Below are 21,642 nucleotides of genomic sequence, written 5' to 3'. Positions count from 1 at the left end.
GCTCTCTGTTGTAGCAGATAGGTAGTTCAATAATTGGGTAATTAGAATGTTCGGAGCAGCAGAAAACTTTAGTATCACGCGAAATAAGATTAATATGATATATTTATCTGCGATACGAAAAACTTCATATGTAAGATTGGTGTTTCGAAATTTACACGTTCAAAGAAATCAAATATGTCAAGAAGAGTCTGATTCATTTACTAGAGATAATCTTGTAATGTTTGTACATTTTTAGACGAACTGAGATACAGGTACTGGCAACTGCTTGTCACGACAAATCAAAATCAAAACAAATGCCAGCTTAACAGCGTACATTTGTTGTTGCTACTTGTGCGTAAATAGCATGTATTATGAGGATTAATTAGTTTTTTCCAATTTTTTCGCAGTTCTGTTCTAATTACATCGTGAAAAGAGCAGACCTATTTTTATCTTCGAGCGTTGTTCATGTGATTATTTGATACAGGTAAATATCATGATTATAAGAACAATTATAAATCATTTGATGATACATTTTAAAAGTCGTTTGCCAGTTAAATATCCAGGCGTATTCTTTTCTTCTTCTTCGTGATCCAGGCGTCAACATAATCAGTCTCAAGTAAATGTGCAGACGCGATTGTGACACAAGAATATACGCGATAATGCTAATAACCCAATAAAAGTGCAAGTGCACATACAGGTTTTCAGGATTTGGTACTACTTTACTATACCGGAGACACCTATCAATGATTTATTTCGCACTTTTTTACATTGCTAACGTACTATTCTGCATTGCGGAACATTTCTTTAGGTGAAATAATGAATTTCTAACGAAAATAATTTCTATTTCTTACATTAACGAGTACTTACTGTTGTTCCTTATTTCCCACAAGCCATCCACGGGTAGCCCCAAAAACCATTCACATTAGCAAAAAATTTCCCGATAGCCCCACGAACCATCACGGGGACGAGGTATGCCGACTAGGTTAGGTTAGGTTCCATTAGCACTCCTTTCGTTCAATTTAGCATATACGGACAATACGAGAGCGTATTGTGCTCTCATGCAGAAAGCAAATGGCGGCAGCAGCAATAGCGCGTCTGCATGTGGTTTTCTACGAAAATCTATTTCCTTCGCATTAAAATGGATCAAAACTACATTCCCGAACATCAACAACGCTACAGAAAATGATTTACGTAAGTACTTTCTCCTTTAAATTTGAAGAAATCTGTCTCCGGTATAGTAAAGTGTTACCAACATTTCTTTAGGTGAAATAATGAATTTCTAACGAAAATAATGTATATTTCTTACATTTACGAGTACTTACTGTTATTCGTTATTTCGATTCTGTAACACACATTATGGCGATAGCGTCTGGTTCATCATGGGTTGTGCGAGTGTTTTGTCGATTTCTGCAGTGTTGCAACCTTCTTCACCGAAAAATACCTACTGTCGTGTTAGTCACGTGTGCAAATTGTACATTATGTGTGGGTAGCTGACGGATAGCCCCACGAACCATTCCGATAAGGTTAGGTTAGGCAAGAATAGTTAAAAAAAAAAGGGGGGGTTGGAAACACTAACATTGGGTTATGTCATCCAGCATATGGAGCATCTGGTTCACGTAGCAAAGCAATGGTAATTGTGCGTCGGTGAGATATTTCTATTGAAAAATACATGATTTCCCTGTCAAATAGATTCCAGGATGAAAGAAAATGGTAAAAATTTACTATCCGTCTGACACCTATAACTTCTTCGTTTCGTCAATTTTTGACATTCGTACTTACCTATCTGCTTCGTGGAACATTCCTTAAGGTGTATTGACGTTTTTTTGGTCAAAGTAATTGCAATTTTTCACATTACGAGTACTTCTTTCTCGTAGTCTTTTTGCTTGCCTGAGACACAATATGGCACGTACACCTTCCTACATAATCACGCATTGTGCTTGTGTTTTGTCGATTTTCATTCGTTATGCAGTGTTTCACCCTTCGGAACCCAAGAAATACCAGTGAACAAAGCTCATCTCATCTAATTTTTTTTAAAAACTTTTTCGCATTGTTTTACGAAGAAAATTTTAATGTTTTGTGGCACTATCTGTGAATGGTTTTTGGGGCTATCCATCCCGGAATCTGTGGAAAATTTAAACTAATTTAGTTTGAAATTTTTGAGTCCAAATTTCCCACAGATTCCAGGCTCCGCCCCTGGGGTAATTGACCTACCGCTACCACAGCCCCGACTCTGCTCCGGCTACCCGGCTTTCTCTATAGAGTCCCTGTTAAAGGCATGTTAGAAATTGGCTGGAGTCACCTGCCACCAAATGAGCCCCAAACTTTTAAATTTGAAGAAATCAGTTTCCAGGATACGGAAAACTTACCTGAATTTCACCATGCATCCACGACACATCATATTAGGCATATACCCACAGCCCATTCCTTCCAAACGAGTAGCTTACATTCACTTCCACATTTTCGACATTCCTTTCCTTTCTTCACGATCCAGTGTTCAATTAAATTAAAAAATCCACTGGATCTTCCACACCCGGTTCGAATTTCACCATGCATCCACGACACGTCATGTTTCTAACTTCCGTTGCAAACACAGACAGTTTGAAACACTGGATACCCAATGAACATAAACAAAACACAATCACAACGCGTGATGATGTACGAAGGTGTGCGCGCCAAAGGCTATTGTCCGTCGGAGAATTAATTTTCAACAAAGAACATGAATTTCCGCTATGATACATTCCCACATAACACAACACACCTTCCAGATGTTAGACAATGCTACAGGAAGTTATTACCGTAAGTAGTTTCTTCTGTAAAAATGAAGAAATCTGTCCGATGAATAGTAAATTAGTACCAAGAAAATACCTTGACTAACGTTGGAAACCTTAGAGAAACTCATTTCCGTAAGTAGTTTATTCTGTAAAAATGAAGAAATGTGCCTCCGATGTATGAAACTGTTACCCATATGTGAAACATTTAATTATTTTTGAAGACGTGGGTGGCCACTCTCGTGGGGCTATTCGTGAATGGTTTGTGGGGCTACCCGTGCTTCGTTCGAGGGGTGTAAGGCTAATTGCGACCACGGATGTAGTACTTGAGCGACAAACTTTGCGATAAACATTGGTTTTCTTGAGAAATCGAGGGTGTCAGTTACGATCACGGACCCGCTTATTTTGCAAGTTCTACACGTGAGCGCCAAATTTTAACTGCAGATTCGTGATTACGAGGCCTAAATTATTGAGTATGCGAAATATGAAAGAAATTGGGGAAGTGTCCGGTATTGTAAAATCATACTCAAATTTTAATTGCAGAATTAATAACTATTTTAACAAACAAAACACACACAAAGCATGTTTAAACAAGTTCCTGTCAATATGCACTAAATATATTTACTTTTATTATTCACAGGAATAACATATTTTAGCTTGTGCTGAACAAGACAATATTCACGAAGTAATAATAAAGTACAATTAATGAAAATATTGCACCAGAAAAATGTAATTTCCATTTACTTCAGGCTACAGTGAATTTATTGTCAACTGAAGCCACTGCCCTCAAAAATATGTTACATTAAAATTCAGCGATCGCTTGTCTGCCAGTAATCAATTGGCCTGTGTATAAACTGCAAGAGGCAATGCCTACATAAAAATTGCCTATGGCAGGTAAAGTACTAAAGGGCCATCTTATCTTATTTAAGGATATCTCACTGGTTAAAACAAATTTGTGGTTTTAAAAACATTCCTAAAAGATGAATGAAAACTGTATTAATTTGTTGTATGTTATTTTTATTCAATTTATATGTTGAATAATGAACAATTTCAGCATAATGGCAGGTGCTCAGAATCCATTCCAGTCTGGATATGCAAATTCTCCCTCAGGGACGATGAGGTCACAGTTTGGCACAGCAGCTCAGATCCCAAGCTTAATGGCATCCTCTCCCCAGGCTGCCAGTGGTACGTATAATAATGTGTTCTTTTCAAAAAAATAGTTTTGCTTGGAGAGAATTTCCTCAATTTTTCTTTTTTGGTATATAGATTGCTTTGCCATGTACCATTTTTTGCATGTACTAATGTATTTGGAACACATTGCTAGACAAAGGTTGAAATGATAAATTATATGTTTATCATCACTAAGAATATATGCAAAGACAATACGTAGGCTGCAAGATATGTAGATGTCATTGTTTTGAAGGTTCTTGTGTTTTGTATTCTTCTGCCTGATACTCACATAATAAGTCCTGGAATATTGAATAATATCTGACGTAAATAGGTTTGACAACCCTCTCGTAATGGCTGGTAGTCTCCTGGATTCGAACTCACTCTCCTGGTTTCCTGGACATTTTCCAAAATTTTTCTTTTCTTTTGGTATGCATTTGCGAATGAAGAAATTTGGCTAAAAATCTGATATTCCCCAGACATTTATAACTTCTTAGTTTTGTCAATTTTTGACATTTGTACTTACCTATCTGCTTCACGGAACATTCTTTAACGTGTATTCACGTTTTTTTGATCAAAGTAATTGCAATTTTTTTTTTAAAAAAAAGTGTTTTTGTAACTGAAGAACTTACGTTTCTGCAAATGGTTTGTGGGGCTATGTGAGAATGGTGTGTGGGGCTACGCATATTTTTTTCGAAACCAATTTTTAACTATTGTAACCTATACGTGACCCTACCTAACCTAACCTTACCGGAAATGGTTTGTGGGGCTATGCGTCAATGGTTGAATTTCCACTATGAAACATTCCCACATCACACAAAACACCTTTCAGATGTTAGACAATGCTACAGGAACTTATTACCGTAAGTAGTTTCTTCTGTAAAAATGAAGAAATCTGTTCGGGGAATATCAGATTAGTACCGAAATTTGTTATTGCAAACCAAGCACTTAAACTTCACAATATTATCTTGAAGACTTGTGATCGTGAAAAACAGGTCAGCAAAAAATCGAAAGTTTTTAAACACATTGTTGTGCATCTACACAAGAGCTGCAAGAAATGAAAACAACAGCATTGTTGTATCAGTCTCTCAACACTTCTACATTTCTCACTGCTCAATTTTGCTTCATCATTGTATATTTAGTTCGTGGCCATGACAACGTGCGGTTGCTAGGTTGTTTTGATCAAGTTCACTTAATTTTGTATTCACAGTAGCAAGACCACAAACAAACAATAGCTTATAATCATGACCTTAGTGTTCCAGAACATTTTAATCAAATGGGCTTGAAGGTTGTGAAGAGATCTCTCGGAATTTTATTTTGTAAAGTTGGCAACTCTGCATGTAAAGCCAATAAAAGTATAACAAAAATGCCTCATTTTTGCTTCCGGTGGCATGCCCAGTCTTTTGGGAAGGGAAAGGAAGGGGGTATTACTGTAAGGAGGGGTTTTGTCTCCATTCTTTAGTAGTCAATCCCATATTTTGCCACCTTTGACTTTCTTACTTCTTTTATATGCATGCTGGATGCCTCCTTACACATGCTATTGGTGGCGACACACTCATGCATACACTTGAGTAATATGTCAAGATTTTTGAAACGTCAAACAACAATATACCTGTCTTTGTAGCTTTTTTATTTCATTTGATTTTTGATTTGGTGTCTTAAGTCCACTTTATGCACAGTAAGGCTAATCAGGACTCGACCTACAGTTTCAAGTGAGATCCGAACCATTATGTGCCGCCACTGGGTATCGAACCCGGGATTGTATTTTTTTGCATTTTTAAACAGATTCATCATAATTGTACAATAATAGAAAATATGGTTACTTTTCAGTTTTTACAAAAGCTTTTGTAGTATTCAATAATTTTATAGACAGATTTGTTAGTATTAATTCTACTGTGCCAGAAGGAACCAATTGATTCATCATTTGATCCAATAAATGTACACATGGTACACAATTCAAATCCATAATTTTAACTAATAGGCATGTCCAGGGTTCGAAAAATCCAGGTTGCCATGGCGACTAAAAATTTCAGCCTGGTTACTGTGATCTCACTTAATTCAGGAAATGCATGTTACTTCTCTCTTCATAAACTTTTGTCTTCTCGTTTAATATCTAAGAAACTAAAAGTTAAAATATACAAAACAGTAATTTTGCCTGTAGTATTATATGGATGTGAAACTTGGTCCCTTACATTGAAAGAGGAACATAAATTGAGAGTATTTGAAAATAAGATCCTTAGGAAAATCTTTGGACCTAAAAGGGATGAGGTGACAGGTGAGTGGAGAAGGTTGCATAATTTAGAAGTACATAATTTGTATTCATGTCCAGATATTATTAGAATAATTAAATCAAGAAGACTTAGGTGGGCAGGCCATGTGGCACGAATGGGAGAGGAAAGAGGAGTTTACAGGATTCTTGTTGGGAAACCTGATGGTAAGAGACCTGTAGGAAGGCCAAGACGAAGATGGAGGGACAACGTTGAGATGGACCTAAGGGAAATCGGTAGGGATGGAAAAGAGTATATAGAACTTGCTCAAGATAGGGAAAGATGGAAGGCCTATGTTGCTGCAGCCATGAACCTTCGGGTTTAAGAAGGCTAGAGAGTTAGTTGGTTTGATCTCTTGCTGTAATATTACTGTTTTTTAAGTTTGCATGTACAAAATTTTGAAGATTCTAAGTTCAAATTGCAGTACAGTGTAAGTTAGCAAATGATTTTTTTATCAACGTTGTGAACATTCCATACAATCGGTAACAAATTCTTACTCTTTGTCTCCCAATCCCCGCCATTTCCTGCTTTCTCACATGATTTAGCAATGTTTTGAATACGGTGATGCTCAGCTTCTTATAGTATGCGCAATTGCTAGTAGGTGGTTACCTGGCACTTGATTTTCAGAGCTGGCGCCTAGCTCTGAAGAAGATTTTTCGAGCACTGTGCTTATGTCTATGTTACTCCTACGACTGCCAGAAATTATTTTTGAATTAGATCATAAAAATTTACTGCCTGACTAGAAAGACTAGAATAAATTCAATATTCAATCAGATGTATTCAATACAGCTGAGCTGATATGAGTTTTGTTCATATCAGAAACTATTGATAGGAATGTATTCATTGATACTGACATACTTTTTTTTGGGAGGGGGGTGGCTTTCATGGCAGATTTGTTAGCACAGCACGCTACGATGCCTGAGGTCTCGAGTTCAAATCCCGACCTGAGCATTGGTCTTTTTTTGTGATTAGCGAAAAATGGCAGAAATGCAAAATAAAATCAACAAAACCAATCTATTAATCAAATATACTTTTTCACAGTTTGCAAAAGTGCAATGTTACACTTTCATGGATAGATTTGCTTTATTTTACTTCGCTTTTTGTGCCTCTTTTGGCTAATTTGCGTAGATTGGGATGAGTGATGACATGATGAAATTGATGAATGGTCACTCACAAACATCCATGCCCAGGCCAGGACTCAAACCTGGGACCCCTGGCATCATAGGGAGATGTGCTAAGCACTCTGTCACACTTTCATGTAGTTCAAATATCCTCTGGAAGTTATTAAAAATGTGTAACTTTTATTACTTTTGCAACAGCGTTATGGAAAGAAATTCAATTTGGGATAAAATGATTATCTCACATGAAAGTATGAATATTTTAAAGCAATTGGCAATATTTCTATGGTATAATTCCAATGGGAAATTATACCATAGAAACGTCAGTACATTAAAAGTTATAAACAGTATGAAATACTGTGAATTGTTATTGTATTGATCTCGGTATCGGCAGATCATTAAACAGTAATTACTCTGATATTGGTACAGTTTCAAACTGGTATTCATTCAGCTCTAGTATTCAAGTTGTAAATTTTATTATATCAATGAAGAAATATATATGTGATGCTCTATTGTCAGAATTCTTGCAAGATTAAATGTTGCTGTATGATAGCCTAACTTCTTTCACTTGAGCAAAGCATCTTTCTTGAAGGTATGGTGATGCAGCAGCCTTATGGACAGATGCAGACTCAGCCCCCCCAGCAATTGGGCCAGCCTTTGCAACCATCGAGCCAACCTCAACAGCAGCAGCAACAGCAACAACAACAGACACAACAACAACAACCACAGCAGACTCCACAGTCAAAAGAACTGAACACTGCTTCGCTGTGTCGAATTGGACAGGAGACGGTTCAGGATATTGTATCGAGGACGCAAGAGGTCTTTCAGGCTCTGAAGCAAATTCAGGTTTGTTTCTAGGTTTTGTAACTAAGCTGTAAAAAAAGGGCCTATCTCATTGTAGTCACGCTCAATCTCAACTGCATAAAGCAGGATCTACTGTAAACAGAGTGCCAGTGAAAGTAAGCTGTTGTCCCAGTCCATTCTTCTAGGAAATTATTTTTACGAATTCAAACCAGAACTTAGATCTTTTCAATTTTATTTTTAACAATTCCAGAATATAGAATTCTAATAGACAACTAATTAATATTTCCCTTTCCTTTTATATCAAATTCAAATAAATTTATATCCTACAACTTAATTGATTAATAATTGGGGGACAATACGTGAGTAGTGCCCGCAGCGATACGACCGAGAATTGTAGATTAGGTTCCTGGATACTGAAACTAATAATAATCTAATTATCAATTGAAAATAACAAACCTAATATTCAACAAGTAAACAAATATCTAACTAAAGAATTAAAAGGAATCCCAATCTTCTTACATCCCCCATCGCATAGCCACACTCACCCCACTCTTTTTTCCTTAACGGATGCGTCCCGACTGAGCAGTCTTGATTCTTCCTCATGGCTCTGAGCATGCTAGCCAAATGAGGCAAGACGTCATACAATGATACCAACTCACTTTGTGGGCAGAGGGTTATAGTTTTCAAGAAAGCTGCAGATAGTGTAATTTTGTGTCTGTAGTAAAGGTTTGAATTTGTACTTCAATATTTAGTTTGCCACAAATAGCTTCAAATGCAGTCAGATGACAAAATTTTGCATTTGGAAAATGCAGCTGTGTGCAAGGAAAAAGGCGCTAGGAAATTAATATATGGGATGAAAGTACGTACTTATTCGTGAAAATAATTTATCATAGTTGTTATGGTGATATATTATTTTCCTACTAGAGTCCTGCAGGGGACCACTTTCGCTTGCTTCCCCACCTTCGAGCTTACTACTCTCGAGCATTTCATATTCGTAGTGGAATAATTGGCAGAGCTTTTTTGCATCACTGTCGTGCCTGTATTGATGCTGAGGGCCACCATTTTGAACAACTACTGTAATGTTTTCATTGTAGAGTGCTAGGATACACTGTAGTAACGTCCATATTAAATCTACTCCTCCAAGATACATCTTTCAGCTGTCTTATTCTACTTTCATCGGCGGCTCCCACTAGTTTTGGCTTATAACTTTTTAGGGACATGTTTCCGGACAAGGGGTTTTTCATCTCGATGGGCGTCGCCAGAAATTTTTGCAGGTGGGTCAGGAAAATGATAAAAGTTGAATAGTAGAAAAAAAAGTATTATTAGCACGGTTATAAATGTTATTATGCAATAATAAATATTATAAACTAACAAAAATACATTTTTTCGAAATAATAATAATTGTTATTATTATTGAAATGGGGCAGACTCGATGTACCAAATGAGGGAATACCAGCACAGCTATTTTCCATTATTCTTTTGCATTATATGCTGTTAGTATCTGAAATGCATTTAGATATTAACTTTTGCACGTCTCATTTAAGTCAAGGCTTTAAATGTTAGGGGGATTTTTTTTTCATAAAGTTTGTTGTCTGATCTCTCACCTACAAGTGTATTATTAAAATTCTGAAAACTGTGGAACCATTTGTTCTTTGGATGAAATTGTAGAATGTAACCTTGTTCGTGTATTTTTCACTCAAATGTGTTCGATCCATTGCATTTTCACTTTGATTATTCTGTTCGAATACTGACTAAATTAACTTTATTTCTGTTCTTAACAATAAGAGTAACAAACTTTCGGCTTTCTTGTATCTTTAAATGAACGAACTCAATTTCCAGGGGGGGGTCCACCAACCCATTCGACCCCCCCTCCCGATGCTCATCTCATATTGGTTCTTGGGTCAGTCTCCATCCACCTGCCAGATTGATTCAAGAACACTGAAACACCCTGACAAAGATGTGCGAGAATCACCTTTCTGCTAGTGATACCATCATATTACATGATGATTAATCTTCTCTTTTCTTTTGACTGTAGCCTCCAAATGGAACACCCCAAGGACTGAACACAAGCACAGAGAAAAAAGCCAAGGTTCAGGACCAGTTGAATACTATCAGGTTATTGTTCAAGCGGCTGCGACTCATCTATGCAAAATGCAATGAAAACTGTCAAGGGATGGAATACACTCACATTGAGGTAAGAAGAGGTTTGTTGTTCACTTGGTAATTGTATTTAGATGATTAATTTTGAAAAGTAATAGTCAAATTGTGCATTTTTAGTGATGTCTGCTTTTACACTAATTCCTGTCTGTCTTCAATATTGAATATTACCTTGTCCACGTGAGATTGGTTCACATCCTCTTTGTAGCTATTTTGCATTGGATCCTCAAACTATCGCTACACAGATTTTTATCATAAGTCTTATTTTTGATGAAACTTTCATTTTGTATATTAATTACATTGAAAGTTCTATTTGATGCTTAAGATCAGGCCCATAGCGAGAGGTAAGCAAGGGGGATGAAGCCTAGGATGCTATGCACAGAGGGTGCTATTCAGAGGTAAAGCGGGCCTCCCCGATGGCGCAGTGGTAGCGTCGTCACCTTGTAATCAAGGGGTCCCGGGTTCGATACCTGGTGGAGGGCACATGGTGGTTTGGATACCACGTTAAACTGTAGGTCCAGTCCCGATTAGCCTTACTGTGCATAAAGTGGACTTAAAACATCAATCAATCAGAGTTAAAGGGAGAAGGACATGTGTGTTACTCAACTCATGACCCTTGTTGACACATTGAAAGCACGGAAAGTTAAATTCTTTCTGAGATATCGGTCGGTTTTTGTAAATATTTACTTTGTAAAAATTTTACTTTGAATTAATGTGTAATGCATGTCCATAACAGTGTTATTAGTTTTTCTTGTATGTACGCATTGCTTACATTGTAGAATTATTTTCTTGTAGTTTACGGTTATTACAACCATAAAGTAACCATGCTAATGCTAACCATTGTTATAACTGTATCTTTAGCCAAAATAAAAGTCTGATGAAGGGAGCGTGTGTTTTCCTGAAACGTGACAACAAAAAACTGTTTTCTTATGCTTGTAATAACCATAAACTACAAGAAAATAACAGTGTTATTATTTTCAAGCAGAGTTGAATAATTATAAAGTAAAGAAATTTCTACTGAGAACATGAATACAGTACACTGTACTATTTAATTATTTTTCTTTTGCGTGTAGGCTTATATTCTGGTAACATACTGCTGGATTTTTTCGTTTTGAAGACATACCTCAGACAGTAAGACATAACTGAAATATTCTTAAAAATGCTAAACTTTTTTAAAATCTGAAACTAGGAATCTTTATAAAGGTAACCTATCTCATTAAAGTTTTTTATTGTTTCCTCATTTCAAAATTCGTAGGATGTAAAATCACAAACCATGGAATAAGAAGAAAATATCGAAGTACGCACATAAAACGTCGCTGCTTGGTAGTGTGGAGCAGGGGCGAGGGACAGCACGAAACCACACAATCCTGCCTAGGGTGCCAAAATATCACGCTAAATGCCTTGGATGTTTCATATCCTGCATTTATTTTGTTCAGTGTTTCATTGGATCGAATATTGGTAAAATATTGATTTTTCTTTTTTACCCTGGACTATTTTAGGAAAAGAGAGTGTTCTTTTCTGTATAAAGTTTTTAGCATCTCTCTGAATTGTTCTTTTATAAAGGTGTCAAGACATGCTCAAGTTCTAGCTGAGCTTTAAGTGATTTTTCTTTCTATATTGTTATTATTCTCTTTGCAGAGCCTTATACCACTTAAAGAGGAATGGGACATGAAATCGGATGAGAAGAAGAGCTCCGAAGCGTATAGATTGGCATGTGAGGAAAACAAAGAAATAATGGAGGTAATTGAATTTAGTTTTCATTGAATTTTTGCCTACATTATAAAATCACGCAGTATTATATGTGCAAGGTATCTAACCTTTCACATTTTTTTTTCCATTTTGGATATTTAGGACTAAAACTTTTTATTATGTAGTGTATTAGGATGAGAATGCAAATCAAATAACACAAGACAGTCTTTGAAACAATGTAACAGTGCTGACAAAATGAAAGCATGGTCGTGCACAGAAAATAACTTTTGAAAGGTGGTGGTGTTACTTATCTTGGTTTTAAATTGGATTGATTTGGTGTTTTAAGTCCACTTTATGCACAGTAAGGCTAATCGGGACTGGACCTACAGTTTAAAGTGGAATCCGAACCACTATGTGCCTCCACACAGGACCCCTTGATGCGACGACATCTTAGATTGATTAAGTTGGTGTTTTAAGTGGGATCCAAACATCTATGTGCCTCCACCAGGTATCAAATCTGGGACCCCTTGATTACAACACACATCTTAAAAACTAACCCTGAAAAATGCATGGTGTGTGTCAATTATTGGTCGATTTTGTAAGGCCATATTTTCACCAATAGTGAACAGAAATACATATTATCACCATTTGGAAGAGAAATATTTACCATTTCACACAGACCTTAAATGCATTCGATGTGGGACTCTGTGTGGGATTTCTACCTGTGGGGTTTCATCAAAGACGATGTGTATGTTCCTCCACTTCCACAGGCACTGCCAGAGTTGCGAAAATGCGTTGACATCGCCATTGGAAATGTCACGCAAGACATGCTTGAGAAGGTTTGACTGGAATTGACCAATAATTTTTACACACCCTTTATCATAGCAATAGCTACCATCCAGTGGCATCTCGTGGCCTCAAATTTGGCCGGGGCTTATTTTTTAAAGAATTTAAAATATAATAACAATTCACATGAATTACAAAAAATAGGTATTTTTTCTTCTAGACTACAAAACTGGACTTAGGTTTTTGAAAGAATTTAAAATGTGATGACAAATTACATGAATTACAAAAAAATGGGTATTTATCTTCTAAACTACAAAACTGGACTTACTTTTTTAAAGAATTTAAAATATAATGACAATTTACATGATTACAAAAGCAGGGTGGCTACAAACAAGCAGAAATGAAATTCCCTGACTTTTCCAGGTTTTCCAGGACAAAATTTACATTTTTCCCTGAAAATTACAAACTAAACTAAATCAATGTTTTTGCAAATAGAAATAATAAACTCTCACAGATCCACGTATGGTTTTTTAAGTACCAATATTATCTTCTATGAAATTGACTTAATTTCTCTATTCTCTATGATTTAAATTCAAACTGTAAAATAGTGAATTTGGAAAATTATTACAATTCACAAACTAGGGAAGGATTACGGAATTTTGTCATACGCAGTAAGTTTAAAATAAAATACTTGATTATTTTTAAAGTTACGACTAAATGAGATAAGAGTGAAGAGTGAATGATTAAGAAATACAATTTGTAATTTATCAGTATCTTTATACATTCTCGGTATTATATGTTGATATTTCCACTGAGGTTTGGAACCCTCTGCTTGCAAAAAACTTGAGTGCGGACTCATTTCTCAATGCATAAAGCTACTTCTCTCTTCTGTGTAAAGCAAACAACTTAACTCTTGCATATAAGTGAAACAATTGAATCGAACGAAATAAAGTGTCATATTTCCTTACATTATCAATGGGATTTCTGCTTCAGTACAGTATATCCAAGTGAAGTACTGTGAAACTGACAACATGCAGTTATACCATTAATGCTGACGAAAAGGATACGTAGATATTAGAAATTAAACGCAAGGAATTTATAGAATTGCATTGTATAGGTACCTGATTTAGTTAACCACACATTAAAACAGGAACACTATAATAATAAAAGCTTCTGAAAGTTCAGATACGAGGGACATCCTGAAAAAAGCTCCAATGGTGCCTATACGCAGCAATAGTGGTCGGAGAGCGACACACACACGTGCAGGCAGGAAGGAAGGAGTGCCATGTAGCTGTAATCTGGTACAGTTGCAATGCAGCCGTTTTAGGACAGTTCTAGGTTAAAGATTGTAGCATTCATACAGTCTCCCACCGACTGTGATGTAGCCTACCTCAGAATTTGGCACAGAGCCACCAGCAACCGTGTGAGAGATGTGCAGACCGGACGTTGTGAGTGATAGTATGGTCAGACGATGGTGCAGACAATTCACGGAAGGCTAATCGAATGTGCACAACCCCATACAGCTGAGTACACACGGGAGCTTTGAATCACTTCAGGTGAGAGATCTTGGACCACTCCCTGTACAGCCCTGGCCTTGAATGTACCGACTATCATCTCTTTGTTTAACTGAAGAGGTTTCTGGCAGGGCAAGGATTTGACAGCTACACTGCGGTAGAGATAGTTCCAGTCTTTGCTGTCAGACACACATACAACCATGGGCATACAAAATTTAGTGCCATGGTACGACAAATGGCAGAACAACGGTGGTGATTATACCGAAAATTAGGTTAGGACTCACTGTTACTAATGCAATAAATTACAACTGATATTCTTGTTTTATTTATGCCTAATCGGTAGGGACCTTGATATTTTGTTATTTTATTTATTGGTGCATTTTCTTATTTTTTATTTTTTACTATACGGTGTTATTTTTCCGAAAATTCACATTTTCATTTTAGCGCATTTTCTGGCAAATATCTGAAATTATACTACCTTCATGGTGATTTAAACTACTGTTTCAAATTGTAAGTCACATTACATATGCCTCTTTATGAGAGTTTGATATCTTGAAAGTTATTTTGGGAAAGTTATTTTCCATATCCCTTTTTTAATTTTAAGGTAAGGATTTTAGGTAATGGAATTTTCCCCGTATATACTGAAGGGTCCATAATGACCATAAGTGGCGACGCACCCAAAAAATTAAAATCAATCAATCTCACGTGACAGATACCAATATATTATGGCACCAAAAATTGGCATTATCTTTTTTTGACTTGTTAGTGTTACGTTTCCCAAAATTCGCGTTTCTTTTAGAACATTTATCTGACAAATATACCGAAACGTAATACTCCATTGTGTTTTTAAACGATTATTTTAAATTGTAGGTCACATGGTCTACGTATTTTCGTAACAGTTTGATATGTTGGAACACATTTTTGAGGAAGTAAAAGTAAAGTGCTCCCTTACACTTTTCCATGAAGGTGTATAGTAGGGATGTGGAGTTAGGGTCCCACACTTTCTTGATCACGGCTGAAGGTAGGGGTGATGTGATCAGCACCACGCTCCTGGCAACCTTTATTCCTCAAAGTTTCCTCAAGGTACCAGATTCATATGATGCTAGGTGGGTGCCGGAGCAGTTTGAATAGGTGGAAAACATCCCGGTTCTCCCCCGCAGGGGATCGACCCCGGGTCTCTCGCATAGTAGTCAGATGCCCTAACGACTGAGCTCCATTATTACTCGCTCGACAAATGCCGATGGTGCACACTTAGCTTGATAATTCAAAACATATCTCGTGCGACAAATACGAAGATGTGGCTCCCGTGTGACGGTAGATACGCACTCAATCTCCTGTTAGAACATACTGGTAAGGTGCGGATTACTCACAATTAAATATAAACTTTAAGCTAAAAGATTAAAAAAAAAAATTAAAAAAATCGGCAACTTACGTGTAAGTTGCCGATTTTTTTAATCTTTTAGCTTAAAGTTTATCCTGTTAGAACCCTGCCACTTTGCTCTGTGATGCAAATGGTTTTGATAGAAGTTGAAAAAATCGTGGGAAATACATGATTTAATGTGGCTGTCAGAATTATTCCATGTACGTATAACTCTATAGTTTACTCTTGAGTAAAATGTTGGAAAACTTGCACGTTCTACGTACACAAAAATGGCCTAGAAAAGACAGGAATGTTGGAATTCATGGAATTTTTCGATGTTTTAGGACATTACTTTTAAAAAATCGCTAAAAACGCCAACAATTCGCATTTTATGCTAAATTCGCATTATTTCGATATTTCGAATGGGCGAAAAATGTGTCCAGACATCACTGCACATTCCTAAACACAACTTCGCAGTAATTACAATGTTCACGGTTTTGGTGTTTGCGAAAAATTAATGTCCCTACTAATTGGAAATTACTTTCTGGCCACCCCTCATATAAATCAGTAGATGGAAAGTGAAAATTTAGCAGGGCTGGCAGAGAAAAGTCAATTCTTGAAGAAAGTTATATTCTTTTATTATTGAATGATTCAAGTAAATATGATATTAAAATATTTATATTTATTATTAGTATTTTATTTCATAATATTGGACATTAACTTCACTTAGTGAGAGATTAATGACCATCTCTCACGAGTTTGAACAGACAGGACAGAGAGTGGCGTTAATTTCATTGCAATACTAGTATTGCAGTAAATTTGAAGTTCGGAGCATGCACTTGCCAAATTTTTATAACGTTCACCAGTGCAGATTTATGTTTCACTTTTTCGTGATAGTATTCAATATATATCCCATTTGGTTGGATTCTTCTTGATATCTAAGAATAGTGCAATGTCATTGTAAACGTATGTTAACTTGTGCGAAACATCAGGATGATGAAAGAAAACATTCGTAAGCACTGCTACATTAAATAAGGTGAAGTGAGCCAGAAGATCAATAAAATTCCAGCAGCATATTTGCAGTCTAAAGCTCTTCTTGTTTATGCATGCGATTTTTGTTGGATGTTGCAGTCCATGCAATTCCTGTCGCATGTTGTAGTGAGATACTTTGTCGGGTGGCGATATTTGACAAAAATCGTATGTATCAATGGAACCTATTTGCTTCCATGTTCCTTCAGTCCGACAACTATCGGACGCTCTTATCCCCTCCATCTGTTGACAAGTCCCCTTACTACTCCCATACGGACAAGAAAAAATTATAATTCAATGCATTTTCCACGTAATATTTAGAGGCTTAACCTTTACTCCCCCGATGATACCATATGGTATCATCAGAGTAAGGTCGTACTCGCCCGATGATACCATATGGTATCATGGTGCTGATTACGAAATGAATGTGCATTTTGGACCTTCATACTCTTATGTTTGGGTGGAAACTCTGACACAGGTCTGTAGCAGGCCTGGGAAATTCATATTGATGACCAACCTCCCCCCTCTCCGCCACATATCCATGCCACATTTCCGAACAGTCTCTCACATCTTGGCTCATTATTCAACTTTTATGGTACCCAGGAACATGAAACATGTTTCAATCTCTTTGGAAACGTCCATTCTTTGAAGAGAATACTAAGGTTTGTGCCTTCTCACCAAAATAGCGGGAGAAGAGGGGACAAATTCCTGATTTTTTTTTCATTCATTGAAATTCGGGGGTCGCGCCCCCAAGCCCCTCTTCCTCGGTCCGGCGTTCTGAATTGTACACGGTTGAATGCTCTGATTTTCTAGCTGAAAAACAAAACTTATCCGAAGTAGATTGCTCCCATAGTGCCCGAGTTATAACAATTTACCTCCAAAAATGGAAATTACCTATTTTTCGTAAAAAAAAATAATAATCACATTTTGGCTTATTATTCAACTTGTATGGCACACAAGAACATGATACAAGTTACGTTCTCTTGAGAAATGTCTTTGAAAAAAAATACTAAAGTTCGCGCCCACTCCCGAAAATAGCTGTGGAAGAAGGGGCAAACTCCTGATTTTTATGTTTTTTTCCATTGAAATTCGGGGGTCCCGCCCCCCAAACCCCCTTCCTAAGTTCGGCGTTCTGAATTGTACACGGTTGAATTCTCTGATGTTCTAGCTGAAAAACAAAACTTACCCGCAGTAGATTGCTCCCATAATGTCCGAGTTATAACAATTTTCCTCCAAAAATGCAAATTACCTATTTTTCGTAAAGAAAAAAACAAAACATTTTGGCTTATTATTCAACTTGTATAGCACCCAAGAACATGAAACATGTTTCATTCTCTTGAGAAATGTCCATTCTTTGAAAAGAATACTAAAGTCCGCGCCTTTGTCTCCAAAATAGCGGGAGGAGAGGGGGCAAACTCCTGATTTTTGTTCTTTCCATTGAAATTCGAAGGGACGTGCCCCCCCACCCACGAAGCCCCCCTTCCTCGGTCCGGTGTTCTGAATTGTACACGGTTGCATGCGCTGATGTTTTAGCTGCAAAACAAAAGTTATCCGAAGTAGATTGCTCCCATAGTGCCCGAGTTATAACAATTTTCCTCCAAAAGTGTCCGAATTAAATATTCCCGCCGAGAAGCCTGGGCGAGAGAAATTTCTCTCTCTCTCCTCCTGCCATCATGGTTTCTGGTGCCGTGGTTTTGTTGCACATAAAAGGGGCCTAAAAGTTGAGGCCGAAACTTACGAATGAGATTTCCTGTTCCCGTGCAGAGTTCCATAACGATATATTTAAATAAATAAATAAAATAAAAAAAGTCAATGAAGGCGAAATTCCCTGACATTTCCCTGACTTTTTTTGACACCTCAAATTCCCTGACTTTTCCCGGTTTTCCAGGTTTTCCAGGTCTGTCGCCACCCTGAAAAGAAACAGGTATTATTGTGAAAACAATACTCCTGTTCATCTGCTCAGCAAATTTTGTTATTACTTTTTCGTTGAAGCCCTCTATGTTTGAAATGTATTCTATCTCTATTGTAAGCAAGTGCCAAGGCATTTGATCTGTCTTGTCCCATTGCATTTCTTAAGCAGGTTTTAATACGCTTCAATGTGCTGAAACATCGTTCAGATTCAGCTGTTGCCACTGGAGTTATTAAAACTATGTTTGTCATTTTTACTGTTTTTGAAAAGGTACCCTCTAAATAATTTTAAATAAAAAATGAATGCAATCTACTGATAGAGTTTATGTTTCTCAACTCTTCACTACAATAAAGAACACGAAGTTACCTCTTCTATGAAGGGATAATAAATCTGGGAAGATGCCTCTGGTTAAAGATTGTTCTCTTTCATTATGTCCTCGTAGAGCAAGTTCATGTCGACCACAGAATTTTAAGCAATCGGTAATTCTATTTAATATATGCCAATTTTTCCGGACAAATTCATTGTGTCTTGTAATTGACAGCCTATGTCCTTCATCAATTTGTGTTCGAACATCAACCCTGCCAAACTCACTCAAACATAGCGAATGGAAGCCACCAAAACACGACAGAACAACACGCGAGATCGAACGCGATGCAACGGAAGTAGCCCCGAATCAGCACTCAAATCCATTGCACTCTCCCCTCCTCTCTCTTCTAGCATGTGACCTTCACTGTAGCGTAGGTGGGTGTAGGCCACGCCTTCCTTTGCGACGTGCCCCGGAAAGCGATAATTGACATCAATGCCGCTAGGAGCGCTGTCGTATCCATTGCAACAGACGATGAATTTACGTGGGTAAAAATTGCCTTTTAAAAGACTGTGTGATAGTTATGCGTTATTGTGATTGATAATTACGTGAATACGTCCGTTTTTCTTTAGGGGCTAAGCCCCAGAAGCCCCAAGGGACGAGACGCAACTGCTACCATCTGAAACGAACTTGTAAGAGATATCAAAATAAGGAATGCACATAGTTTATGAGTTTTTGTTTCAAGTTCACTTTGTACCTCCAATGGGTATTGAACCTCGGATCTCTTGATTACAAGGTAATTACATTACCACTACGCCATCAGGAAGCCACATATGTACTGGATAATGACACTTTCTCAACATATCAAGCATTATGTTTATATGTATTTGCATCACTTTTCTGCTACAAATGGCCAACCTCGCTGATGAGGATGAATGATGATTAAATGCAATAATAAAGAAACACTCTGAAATCAACATCTATGCTCAGACCAGGATCCTAACTGTGAACCTTTGGTGGCAAGGTCAGAGATCATGTTATTTATAATCTAAGAAAACTTCATAAAAAATAATGACAAATATTTATGTCTACTTTCAATTTCTTTGTTCCTCAAATTTTTATCATGTGATTTCTTCATTCAATTAATTGTTTCTTTCTTATATTTTGCAGCAAGTTATATTGAAGAATAGACACCTGAAGGAAATAATTGACCACTTGAGGCGCATTATTTGGGAGATCAATACAATGTTAACAATGAGAAGATCATGAACTATCTTCTAAGTGAGTTTGTTGAAGTAGGTGTTTGAATGCAACAGCGAGTGGTGATTGTTCTACAAATTGCATTCAGTGTTCACTTAATTAAATGACTTTGTAAATTCTAAAAGATGCACCAATTAGAAAAACAAATGTTTGGTATTAGCGTAAATGTGTATGTGAAGTGAAAAATGTGTGTTATACATATATCCTGTAGAAAAGAAATGATGCAGGGGAAGATATTACTTTCATACTTTGTATACTTTGTCATTATAAATAAATTAAAACCCATATTTATATTGTCTTTATAATATGTCAAATTTGTAGCATGTTGTACTGAAAATAAATATAATAACGTGAAGTTTATTGTCATAATTGTGTCCCTATAACAGTTATTTTAGTAGAAACGAATCATATTGATTGGTACCATGTAGCTATTAATTGATAAAAGGGTATAGTTATGTAAATAGACTTTAAATGAGTGATATTATTTTTATTAGTATTCTTAAGTTTGTTTTGCTGACCTACGTGGCAGAGTGGTTAGCACAACATGCTATGATGCCAGGGATCCTGGATTTGAATCCCGACCTTAGTATGGGTGTTCTTTATGAGTGTCTGCACCAATGTCATCACTCATCCTCATCTTTGTAATTAGCCAGAAGTGGCAGAAAAGCAAAGTAAATAAACCAAATCAATTACAAATCAGTGAAGTTTGTTTTCTCAAACTCTCTTTTCCATTCAAGGAATTTATATCATACTTTTCAAGGCCTACAAATAATATAAATATGGCACTGTCTATCCTCATCGTGTTTTCAGACAGTAGTTTTAGTGCCAGAACTATCAGTGTTCCAGTCTTTCTTCCGAAACCTAACTGGTTCTCTGATAACATTTCATTATATTGAATCAATTTATACAGTGCCTTTCATGGCTGACTGTGGCCGTAGAGCAGCGGCTGTTGTCCTCCAACTTCCACCCATTTATGGCATTTTTTTAAAGGATATTTTCACTAACACGTATCAGTTCCTCTTCTGAAATTGCTTCAATTTCTCTTCTGATATATTTTTTTCAATTATTCTAATGTGTGGCTTCAGGTTTTAAAGCTTGGTAGCTCACCACACAGACGTCATGAAAATGTCTTTTTCTAGTGCAACATGCAGGAGAGATTTTTGAGGAGTATGTTCCAATCGTGTTCCAACGTAATCTAATTTCTCCTCAGTAAGCACACGCCGTTTCACCCTTCGCTTCTTATTAAAAACAGATCCTGTTTCCCTAAATTTGTTCACACTGTCTCTGTGTGAAACAGGAAAATCTGTGAATTTTGCTGCAAAACGCCTTCTGACTTCCATACAAGAATTTGTAAGGAGTAAGAGTTGTACATAAATTGTTTTAAATTGTACGGATAGTGTAGCTTTATTAGACTGCAGAAAAGCACCATTAATATGTAAACTAAAACAAAAGAATCTAAAACACTTGCTAACACCTTAACATGTGCAAACTGGATACTGAAACACTGACACGTCCAGTGCTAAGGTCAACG

At 36.8% G+C, this 21,642-nt stretch overlaps 1 protein-coding gene across 1 annotated transcript; it reads left to right on the top strand.

The window, feature by feature from the left end:
• The first annotated feature begins 313 nt into the window (after positions 1 to 313).
• Positions 314 to 20,459, top strand: LOC145991606 (mediator of RNA polymerase II transcription subunit 30-like). Its single transcript, XM_083127667.1, has 6 exons — positions 314 to 463; positions 3,802 to 3,932; positions 7,892 to 8,145; positions 10,139 to 10,297; positions 11,899 to 12,000; positions 20,022 to 20,459. The coding sequence occupies exons 2-6, from the start codon at positions 3,806 to 3,808 to the stop codon at positions 20,118 to 20,120; spliced, it is 741 nt and encodes a 246-aa protein (XP_082983793.1). The 5' UTR covers positions 314 to 463; positions 3,802 to 3,805; the 3' UTR covers positions 20,121 to 20,459.
• Positions 20,460 to 21,642: the final 1,183 nt, after the last annotated feature.

This window comes from Lepisma saccharinum, chromosome 8 (genome assembly GCF_977018435.1).
Source record: "Lepisma saccharinum chromosome 8, izLepSacc3.1, whole genome shotgun sequence".
Taxonomy (NCBI): domain Eukaryota; kingdom Metazoa; phylum Arthropoda; class Insecta; order Zygentoma; family Lepismatidae; genus Lepisma; species Lepisma saccharinum.
This window is presented reverse-complemented; position numbering and strand designations above follow the sequence as displayed.